Source organism: Papilio polytes, unplaced genomic scaffold (genome assembly GCF_000836215.1).
Source record: "Papilio polytes unplaced genomic scaffold, Ppol_1.0 DF823731.1, whole genome shotgun sequence".
NCBI lineage: Eukaryota > Metazoa > Arthropoda > Insecta > Lepidoptera > Papilionidae > Papilio > Papilio polytes.
The window spans coordinates 4,368,888-4,380,117 of record NW_013525473.1 but is presented as its reverse complement, the minus strand read 5'-3'; the positions used below and the strand labels follow the sequence as shown (position 1 = coordinate 4,380,117).

Here is an 11,230-nt window from a genome sequence, read left to right as displayed (position 1 = left end):
AAAAAAAACCAAATGTAAAAATTCAAATGATCAAATGACAATCCTTTTTGCTGTAAATTTAAATAGCAACCTTGATTTATTGCCGTCATGGGCTAAATTAAGTAACTATGGCAACCTTGATTCTATGTTAGTATTGGTTTATAATTTTTGTCTCTTTCTAACAAAGTATTTCTTTCCAATTTACTCACCTACAAGTTAAAATAAAGTAAAATTCAATCTAAAACCTATCAAAAGCAGGAGAAAAGCTTGTGAAGTTTGTAACATGGTAGACATGTTTGTGTGTTGGTTACCTGGTCGGAGACCTGCGGCTCGGGCAGCACCAGCTTGCTGCGTTTGCGCGCGGGCTGGTCTCCCTGCAGCATGGCTTGCGGCACGTCGTTCTCTTTGCGCTGCTTCAGCTTCTGCTTGTCCTTACGACGCTCTTTCTGTATCACAACCGAAAAACACTCATCTATACTATTATAAAGAGGAAAGATTTGTATTTTTGTATTGAAATAACTTAAAAACTACTGCGCTGATTTAAAAAATGCTTTTGCCATTTCAAAGCTATGTTATCAGTGAGTTTGAGCTACATTAACATAGGCTTAATTTAGCAATATTTTTATAATTACACATGTACAAATAAATGTTAAAAGAAACTATAAGTTGCAATATATAATAATTCTGTTTTAAAGTTTGATTTGTAAATAATCACAATGGTAACTTTCAAAATAATTCACATAAAATGGGTGTTTCCCAATGGGTCTATTAGCTAACCAATGGATTGAACCAATAAGATGTTTTTCCCATTGGGCTAATCAAATCCATTCAATTGATTAACTCAATGGGTAAATATTCCTAATAGGTCGATCGGTAGGGTAATCAGCCCAAATGAAACCTTCCAATAAAGATAATAGACAAATGTAGTTGCGTTTGTCAACAAGTAAAAAGTGTAATTACTAATTTTATATTACCTCTTCTTTCTCTGAATGCAATTCTCCATCTAAATGCTGCTGCCGTAGCCGAGAAAAGTCCGGTGCCATGGGATCAATCTCCTCAGTTGATGTATCATAGAATCCCGCAGCCGGCTTCTTCTCAAATGGTATCTCTGAATTGTAGTTTACGCCGCGTTTCTTCTTACGTCTAATTTACAGAAAACATTAGAAAAAGATATTCCATGGTATTTACATAAAAATATATCATCTTGAAACTCCCTTAGATAAATCGATCTGCTATATAACTATACAGTACAGTTTATAAATAGAATAATAACTAGAATTTCTTAGCTTTATAATAACACAAATGTTAAAAACACAGCATACCTCATAGGCACTGAGATGCCGGCAGCACTCAGTTCTCTCCTCTTCTGCAATGCAGCAAGTCTTCTTGCTTCTTCCAACTGCTTTTCTCTCGCCTTTCTCTTAGCTTTCTTACCTTGAGTGTTAGCCAAACGTGCACGAGCCTCCGACAGCATTTCAAGCTCTAAAACATTATTAATATGAAATCTTATAGTTTTAAAACTGATTAAAATACAGTCTTAATTTTGTAATGCCGCAAAATACAAGCTTTTCTAGTATTACTTTTCGTATATAATTCTGGTAAAATTCAATTTTTTAAGAATCAATCACATTGAAATATTTAATAACATATGGTTTATTTTTTGTTATACATGTTTTTTTTTATTTATTTATTACCGTCTTCATCCATATCCTTAGGATCAGGTCTGGCCGGTTTTGTTTCAGGGTTAGGATCAATTTCTCCAGGCTTCAACTTTCGTGGGTCATCCCCCATGTCCTCCCCCTCCTCTTTCTTTTGAGCTTGGTCTCTGTAGGTAAATTAAAAATATGTCAACTTAAAATTGGGATATTTCAGTTTACATATATACTTTTAAGTGTGAATAGGTGAATCTTATAGTTATTGAGAATTAATTGAGCTTCATTTTATGGTAAACTCTTCTTTTACTTTCGCTAGCCGTGGAGTTGAGGAAATTGTAGCCCCATACTCCTACTGACTCATCTTTGAAATACATTTTATTAATGAAAAGTATTGCTAATATGAAAAAGATTGATAGCATATCAACAGGTTACATTTACTAGTACACTTACAGCAAGTATTCGTATCTCTCTAAACATTGTGCAGCGGTTCGTCCAATGATAGGTGCTATAGTTCTCCACTGTGTTGGCATCAACTTTGCCAAGTGCAGAAGCTTCTCGTCTTCCTCTCTTGACCATTCTGTCTTTTTTATACTTGGATCCAACCATTCGTACCACCGAGCTTTGCATTGTTTAGCCGATTTTCTATGCAACAAGGAAGCTATTCGAGACCATTGATTTTTTCCATATTTCATAACAGCCGCCTTGAGAATTTCATCCTAGAGAAAAAGTATAACAATTAGAGCACCTCAGAAACTAGATTTTTATACGAACTACAAAATTTGATGGAAAAATAATATAAATTTTGATGACAAACCTCTGTGTTACGCCAAACACCGCCTTTTATCATAATTCGCGGCATGGTGGATTGTTTTTATTACGTCTTTGTTTAACTCAAATTCAAAGTTATATAAAGATACACTTAATATAAACGAAGATTTATTACAAAGTTAAATTTAATCAATAACTTTATAACTTTAACCAACAAATTGACGTAAAATTGAGTTTGAGGGATGGATAATCGACTTACTAAATCGATTTTAATTTTTAAGTACCTAAATAATATTCGATTTAAAAAGTCGATTAATTTCTCAAAAATTACCTTCGTTTAAATAAGTACTTAACTTAAAAGTTTAAAAGAAATGTTGCTTTGATTTTTAGTTTTGAATGGGTTATTTTATTATTCAGGTTGCTTTATTTTATTTTTTAATGTGATAAACTTTAATATCAATCTCTTAGACTTTATATTGGAATATAAAAAGCATGTAGATTCTTAAATAATAAAAAATCGACTTTTCGTAGAAATCGGTTGTTTTAAACATATTTTAATCTATTTTTGACAAATTCATGAAATTTAATGAAAAGCATCGATTTTTACTCATTCGATTCATTTTATTAATCGACATCCCTAGTTGCTGGAATTGCGTCCGAAGACAAAGATTAAAAACTTCAGAAACATCACGGAGGTTCCAAGATCTGTAAAATTCAAAATAGTTTTGAGGCATTATTTTGTTAATAAATAAATTATAAAATCATTGGATAATGGATGTAAATGTGTAATGTAATCGCAATTAAAATAAATGTATAAAAACCTAAATTATAGGAATTACAGCAGTAGAGTTGGATGAAGAAGTGTCAACGAGTGTAAGTAAATGTCAAATCCGAATATGCCAAATGCCAATAAACGAAACGGAGATTTGCTAAGTACGCGTTCGATAAATAAGGCACTCCCTTTTCCTGATTTAGCAGTGTCGTGTATTTTATAAGCGAGTTTAGTAAATGAGTTTAAATAAGGGGCTGTAAAAAAGTCCAATAACATGTTTCCCTAGTGAGATTTACTGTTTAAACCGTTTTTTAACAGGTATGAGTCAAACAGAACAGCGGAAACAATTTTCATATTACTTTATGATTTCTTATAGTTTATTCTAAATATTAACAAAACACTGTACAATTAAACATTTAATAAAGAAGTAATCGTACATAGTTCACATTGATATATGATTTTCTTCGGCGGAAATAGTTATCGTTTGGTTCTACTCATACTGAATATCCGCTTGACTAATAGCGAAAATCGCTTATCAAGGACCATTGTTAACATAAATAAGAATATGTTTATTAATTAACGTTACCCAGGTACTATAGTTAAATTGTTTGTTACAGAATGTCTACTATGTCCAGATCTCTGAACATCAGCCAGCAAAAGCTGGCTGAAAAACTCATTATATTGAATGATCGCGGTGTCGGAATGTTAACAAGAATATACAATATTAAAAAGGCTTGCGGAGATGCTAAATCAAAACCAGCTTTTCTTTCTGATAAGACTTTAGAGTCTTCCATTAAACACATTGTAAGAAGATTCCCAAACATAGATGTGAAAGGATTACAAGCTATATCCAACATAAGAAATGAAATCATTAAATCTCTTTCATTGTACTACTACACATTTGTTGATCTGCTTGATTTCAAAGACAATGTTTGTGAACTTTTGAATATAATGGATGCTTGCCATGTCACACTAGATTTGACCCTAAACTTTGAACTAACAAAGAATTACCTAGACTTGGTAACAACTTACATATCATTGATGGTTTTACTGTCAAGAGTTGAAGACAGGAAAGCAGTTTTGGGCCTTTTTAATGCTGCACATGAAATGGTACATAATCAAATTGACCAAAGCTTTCCACGTCTAGGCCAATTGATTGTAGACTATGATGCACCATTGAAGAAACTCTCAGAGGAATTTATGCCACATCAAAAAGTATTGTTGAATGCTTTGAATTCTCTATGGCATGTGTATCCAGCTAGAAATTTAGCAGCTGAACATTGGAGATCTGAGCAGAAATTGAGCCTAGTAAGCAATCCAACATTACTCCTAAAGCCATCTGAAACAAATACAATGTCATGTGAATATCTTTCATTAGAATCTCTAGAGAGGTGGGTCATATTTGGTTTTGCTATCTGTCATCATATGCTACAACAGGAGCATGCAAACAAAATGTGGGTGAGTGCTTTGGAGTCTGGTTGGGTTTTGGCACTCTTTAGAGATGAGGTCATTTATATCCACTCCTACATCCAGAACTTTTTTGATGGCATAAAAGGATATGGTAAAAGAATTTCAGAGGTAAAAGATTGTTATCACCATGCTGTACAAAGAGCTGGGTACAAACATAGAGAAAGGCGAAAGTTCTTGAGAACTGCCCTAAAAGAATTGGGTCTTATCTTGACTGACCAGCCTGGTCTTCTAGGCCCAAAAGCTTTGCTTATTTTTATTGGCCTCTGTTATGCAAGAGATGAAGTATTTTGGCTATTGCGGCACAATGATAATCCTCCTCAAAAAGTTAAAGGTAAAGCTACTGAAGATTTGGTAGACCGTCAGCTGCCAGAACTTCTATTCCACATGGAGGAGCTAAGAGCATTAGTGCGCAAATACAGCCAGGTCATGCAAAGGTACTATGTACAGTATCTCTCTGGTTTTGATGCAGTAGCTCTTAATCTGATGATGCAAAATTTACCAGTCTGCCCAGAAGATGAGAGTGTTATTCTTTCATCCCTCTGTGACACTGCAGCATCTCTAAGTGTGAAGCAAGTTGAAGACAATGAACTTTTTGATTTCCGTGCATTCCGTCTTGACTGGTTTAGATTACAAGCATACACATCAGTTGCTAAAACTCCATTCAATCTTGTGGACCAACGAGAATTAGCACAATTTATTGATAAAATGGTTTTTCATACCAAGATGGTTGACAATTTAGATGAGATTATGGTTGAGACTTCAGATTTGTCTCTGTTTTGTTTTTACAGTAAGATATTTGAAAGTCAGTTTCATATGTGTTTAGAGTTTCCGGCTCAAAATCGATATATTATTGCTTTCCCACTGATTTGCAGTCACTTTCAAAACTGCACTCATGAATTATGCCCTGAGGAAAGGCATCACATCAGAGAGAGGAGTCTTTCTGTAGTCAACATTTTCTTAGATGAAATGGCAAAAGAAGCCAAGAACATAATTACAACAATCTGTGATGAACAATGCACAATGAGTGACAAGTTGCTTCCAAAACATTGCGCACAAACTATTGCCCAGTTGGCAAATAGGAAGAAGAAGGATAAAAACAAAAAGAATCCAATCGAAATAGTGAAACCTGGAGCAGAAAGTTACAGGAAGACCAGAGAAGAATTGACCACAATGGACAAACTGCACATGGCTCTCACTGAGCTATGCTTTGCTATAAATTACTGTTCAAAAGTAAATGTTTGGGAGTACACATTTGCTCCGCGAGAGTATTTACATCAACATTTGGAGACCAGATTCTCCAAGGCTCTTGTAGGAATGGTTATGTTTAATCAAGATACAAGTGAAATAGCGAAGCCATCAGAGTTGCTAGTGAGTGTAAGGGCATATATGAATGTGCTACAAACTGTGGAAAATTATGTACACATTGATATTACGAGAGTTTTTAATAATTGCCTTCTACAGCAAACACAGAATATGGACAGCCATGGAGAAAAGACTATAGCATCATTGTACACTCAGTGGTATTCTGAAATTTTACTTAGAAGAGTGAGTGCTGGCAGCATTTGTTTCTCTATGAATCAGAAAGCATTTGTAAGCCTGTCAGCTGAAGGTGCCATACCTTTCAATGCTGAAGAGTATTCAGATATCAATGAGCTAAGATCTTTAGCTGAACTTATTGGACCTTATGGTATGAAGTTGTTAAGTGAAACACTAATGTGGCACATTGCGAGTCAAGTGCAAGAGTTAAAGAAATTGGTCGTACAAAATAAAGAAGTTCTCCAAATGCTTAGAACAAATTTTGATAAACCGGAAATAATGAGGGAACAATTTAAGAGGCTGCAACATGTGGACAATGTGTTACAAAGGATGACGATTATTGGTGTTATTTTGAGCTTCCGTCAAATTGCACAGGAGTCATTACTCGACGTCCTGGAGCGTCGAATACCGTTCTTGATAAGTTCGATTAAAGATTTCCAGCAGCAGTTGCCGAGCGGTGACCCTAGAGTTATATCAGAAATGTGTTCCGCGGCAGGCCTGCCCTGTAAGGTGGACCCTACTCTGGCTTCAGCGCTTAGGCAGCACAAAGCGGAACTAGAGGATGAGGAGCATTTGATAGTTTGTTTGCTGATGGTGTTTGTTGCAGTATCGCTTCCGAGACTCGCTCGAAGCGAAGGTTCCTTTTACAGGCCTTCATTGGAAGGCCACGCGAATAATATTCATTGTATGGCACCAGCTATAAACCATATTTTCGGCGCGTTATTCACAATTTGCGGTCAAGGCGACATAGAAGATAGAATGAAGGAGTTCTTAGCGCTGGCGTCCTCGTCCTTACTCCGCCTCGGACAGGAGACTGAGAAAGAAGCAATAAGGAACCGGGAGTCAGTGTATTTGTTGTTGGATCTGATTGTACAAGAATCGCCATTCCTCACAATGGATTTACTCGAATCCTGTTTCCCGTATGTGTTGATACGTAATGCTTATCATGAAGTTTACAAGCAAGAGCAAATGCTACTACATTCATAATTTATAATGTCGACTAACGAAAGACAGTTATAGGAATTTAGATAAAGTATAATGTACTCTTAGTATCGATGATTTTCCATAATTATTAATTCCAATAGATGTAGGGATGACAATGAGTTTATCAAATCGATTGTTTGAAAGTAGCAACTGGATGTAAGATTCCATAGAAAAAAACATTAGATTTAATGAGACTGTTTAAAAATTCCGTACTCGACATTTTATTCTTATCAAGGCTATTTAATTCCGATCATTGTATTGTTATAGAATTAGACCCCAAGTATTAATATAATGTAACCTACACTAGACTTCGAACATAGTTTATACACTGCATTTTGTTTTATAGGTTTTAGATTTACAATTTATTTTAAGAATTACGTATTAACATTAGTAAGGCTATTCGATATTTCATATTAATTAGAGCGTAGACAAATGGATTAGTTATTAAATTAGAATTCACGGTATCAGATTTCTAATGCAATTTAAGGTTTGTTAAGTTTTATGCAAGTAAACTGGCAATATAAACAGCATACGTCATTATTAATCAAATCTTCTCTTCCTTAGTGTTTTTTATTTTATTTTATATTCATTCTTGCTAGAAGTCTTTTAGGACTTGAAAGTGTTTTTGTTACTTTTTGTATATTTTTATTTATAGGTCACCCAAATATTGTACCTTTATCTATATTAAATATTACGTAATATAAGATTGTTTTATTCATCATCCATAAAATTATCGCGTTAAATCCGGTGAGATCATCCGAAAGAAAACTTTATGAAGCATTTAGGCTTATCAATGTTATGCTCATCGTCATTATAACAAGAGTTACTGATTTTGATTGTACTGAGTGGGGATCTTTTCTGTAGGGATCATAACATATAGAAATTAATCATTTTTGTATTTATGGATGTATTGATTGAGCTATTGATTATTGACCACTAAAACAGCGACAGAAATAAATAAAATCCAAGATATCATGTAAAATTTATTGTATTTTTTTGTTATTTTGAAATCACATGTTGTAACATTCATCTTGTTAATTAAAAATATTCACATAGTCAATTAAATAATCTATAACGGTAGTCTAGCTTACGATTAGGAGAAATAATGCCATTGAGTACTACTTGATGGACAAAATACAAGCCATCGTTACGTTTGGTCGAATCACGCCACGTGGGAAACATCACCTCGCACTTACATACAAATATACAACGTTTATACACTTACTGAACATTGCGTGTGTCGTCCACATTCACTAATTAAATGGCAATATTGGTATACTAATAAGACTGTACCTTAATATTAATGTATAGAAAAAATCAAAAAAATACATCATGCTCTTTGGCTTGCACGACGGAGTTATTCTACGCACGACCTGTTTATTCTAATATTAGATTTTGTCAACTAAACAACAATTTTCTAAGTAGATTTTTCGTACGTATATTTTGTGACTTAAACTTACACAAGGAAAAGTCACAAACAAAACATTTTGACAATAAAAATGAATTGCAACAACAAATTAAAACAGTTTGTTTTACGTACATATCTATTTATTGCCAAACAAGCACCTTTTTTGCCAACAAAAAATCTGATGTTAGAATGAACAGGTTTCTAATAAATCGTTTGAAATAAAAATACTATCTACTAGAGATCAATTGAACTGAAATGTACAACGGTTTTCTTTAATTAGTAATTACTTCGGACATAATAAAGTAAATCGAATGTGATATGCAATTTTGTATGCACCGAAATTAAATTTTTATAATAATTTGAGCCACCGCTACGCTTAACGCGCTAATAGAGAGGACATACATCAAAAAGGATTAAAACAAAATATCGCAAGTAACGCAAAAGTTAAGATTATAACCTAAAACATGAAAAACTAATTTTAAAACAACATAGAAACTTAACCGTTTAGAAATAAATCATGAAAAATTTGAAACACTTTATGAGTTTGAGGGAAGTTAAAGTTAAAAATATAAAATAATAATCATAAATTGAAAATTCAGCCAATATTCGTTTTGATGTGTCCTCTCTTAAACAAAAATGCAAACATCTCGTATTGAGATAGAAAGTTTCTCAGTCTAATAACAATTTGATCATTTGGCAATACTGTTCAATTTCTACATTACACCTACAAATTAAATTAAAACGAGTACAAATTTTAATTATTTTGCCATAGGAAGACTAATCCGCCAATCATCTATGGGAGAAACATTTTGAGTCCTTCATCAATTATAATTACAATTATCCTAATATTACGGTCAAATAATACGTTTTAATAAAAAATATTAAGACGTGAAAGTCTCAAAGTTATTCCTTCCCTGGCAGTGAGTTATGTTGAGTTAATTTGCTATAGGAATGATAGAATCAATCGTTACAAAGGACACACAAGTTTTCATGGCACCACAACTCTCCGCTTACATATACATTAAATATAATAAAAATAACTTTATATAAAAATTACACTTAGAGATTCAAATCGAACTTTTCCCTTACTGAATACTCGACTGATATTTTTACAAGCCTTTGTATAACATTCATTTATATACAAAAATATACATAAATGTTGTGTATGTCAGTTACCGGATCGAGAATGCAACATTATTACGGTTTTATAAAAATAATACTTAATTTTTGTTGAGAATGATTTGAGCTCAGCGAATAATTAAAAAGAAACCTGAAGTGGGTAAGAAATGACAGGTAAATTCGTCTGTTCCCACATTCCTGACAGCTTGCGGAATGACGTGACAGGCTGTCAGTCTGTCACCAAGTTGGTTTAATCGACGATACTTTTGAGTCATAATTCGATAGTTTTTACATATATAATCGTGTTTAAAATGCTTTACAGTATATAATTTAACATTATTAAGATAAATTACGCAAGACTACTGATTTTTATTTAATTTTCAAACAAACAACAAAGTTATACATATTGTAAAAATGGCATAATTTTGAGTTATTTACTTATTTATAGTGACAACTTCTAAATATAGTCAATTAAACCAAACTTGTATATTTTTAATTTTTCTTGAGCAAAACTTATATAATATTAAACATCGGAGTTTATCCGAAACTAAAGAGAACACTTATTGCAATTATATATTACTTGTGATATTTCAGGTCCATTTGTAATATTCACGTATATACGTTGTTACATTTTGCATTAAAAGTCTACAGTCGGCAATTGCCGGCGACGAATACAAACGCTTTGCATTGAGATATGAAGTTTATATTAATTTTCCACTGGTAAAAAAACTTGTATTAAAACAAATATCCCTGTTTTTTAAGATATTAAGAATCTTGTTATATACAAGTGTTTTGACAGTGGAAACGCATAAGTAAGTTACACTGATACATTTTAGCACGAATTAATCACGTTACAAACGAAACGTTAATATCAAAAAAAGAAAATAGAAAAAAAAAGGAAAAGAAAAAAGTATTTTTACAAGTTAAAATAGAGCAATTGTTCCTTAGTTATAAGCGTCATAAAATATTTTTTTCTTAAAAATATATTTTAGATAATATTTCATCTTACATTATCATGCTAAAATGAACAGATTAAAAAAATACTACACGATAACTACGAATGATCTACGTATTAAATTAAAATCGCGTGTTGCGTCAGTCATTTATTGTTTGTAGTATTTATTTGTATTTTACGAATTTTTTACAACCACATAAATCTGCTTAATTCTTGAAGGAGAGTTGTAATTACATTTGCAATATTTAAATGCACATCGACTGACTAGATACTAAACTGACACAACACAAATTAAAACCAAAGAGATTCAAAAAATATATAGAAGAAGCATAGTTAGCACTTCACTTGAAACATTTTCCACATCTTAGTAGCACTGCCTGGTGTTTTATAGTCAAACAACAAATAAATAATTCAAACACTAAGAAACTTAGGAAGTGTCAAATTTGACATAGATATTACCGTCCAAAGTTACCGGTGAAAAAACGTTCAATGTCTAGTCTATATATTTCTTAAATGTCTTTGAATAAAACGTAAATCCAGGCGTATTCGTCGCCGGGCAGAGGGTAGTTTCATTTATCAGTTTG

General features: G+C 32.8%; 3 protein-coding genes across 4 annotated transcripts in view; 1 reads left to right on the top strand and 2 right to left on the bottom strand.

The window, feature by feature from the left end:
* Positions 1 to 2,636, bottom strand: part of LOC106103499 (cell division cycle 5-related protein) — an 8,967-nt gene extending 6,331 nt beyond the window's left edge. The window contains exons 1-6 of the mRNA XM_013283277.1: positions 2,449 to 2,636; positions 2,085 to 2,350; positions 1,674 to 1,804; positions 1,302 to 1,461; positions 954 to 1,122; positions 291 to 425 (exon numbers count right to left, since the gene is read on the bottom strand). Coding sequence (XP_013138731.1) covers positions 291 to 425; positions 954 to 1,122; positions 1,302 to 1,461; positions 1,674 to 1,804; positions 2,085 to 2,350; positions 2,449 to 2,493 — 906 coding nt within the window. The 5' untranslated portion in view covers positions 2,494 to 2,636. The remainder of the gene's footprint in view (positions 1 to 290; positions 426 to 953; positions 1,123 to 1,301; positions 1,462 to 1,673; positions 1,805 to 2,084; positions 2,351 to 2,448) is intronic.
* Positions 2,637 to 3,240: 604 nt separating this feature from the next.
* On the top strand, positions 3,241 to 7,841 carry LOC106103698 (membrane-associated protein Hem). 2 transcript variants are annotated; one of them, XM_013283526.1, is made up of 2 exons: positions 3,241 to 3,275; positions 3,792 to 7,841. In XM_013283526.1, exons 1-2 carry the CDS (start codon positions 3,256 to 3,258, stop codon positions 7,165 to 7,167), a joined length of 3,396 nt encoding a protein of 1,131 aa, XP_013138980.1. In that variant the 5' UTR covers positions 3,241 to 3,255; the 3' UTR covers positions 7,168 to 7,841. The 2 variants fall into 2 exon arrangements, with proteins under 2 accessions (XP_013138980.1, XP_013138981.1); XM_013283527.1 differs by lacking the exon at positions 3,241 to 3,275 and adding an exon at positions 3,300 to 3,492.
* Positions 7,842 to 9,241: 1,400 nt separating this feature from the next.
* The window catches only part of LOC106103498 (disintegrin and metalloproteinase domain-containing protein 10-like), a 62,969-nt gene continuing 60,980 nt past the window's right edge, over positions 9,242 to 11,230 (bottom strand). The window contains exon 11 of the mRNA XM_013283276.1: positions 9,242 to 9,296. Coding sequence (XP_013138730.1) covers positions 9,242 to 9,296 — 55 coding nt within the window. The remainder of the gene's footprint in view (positions 9,297 to 11,230) is intronic.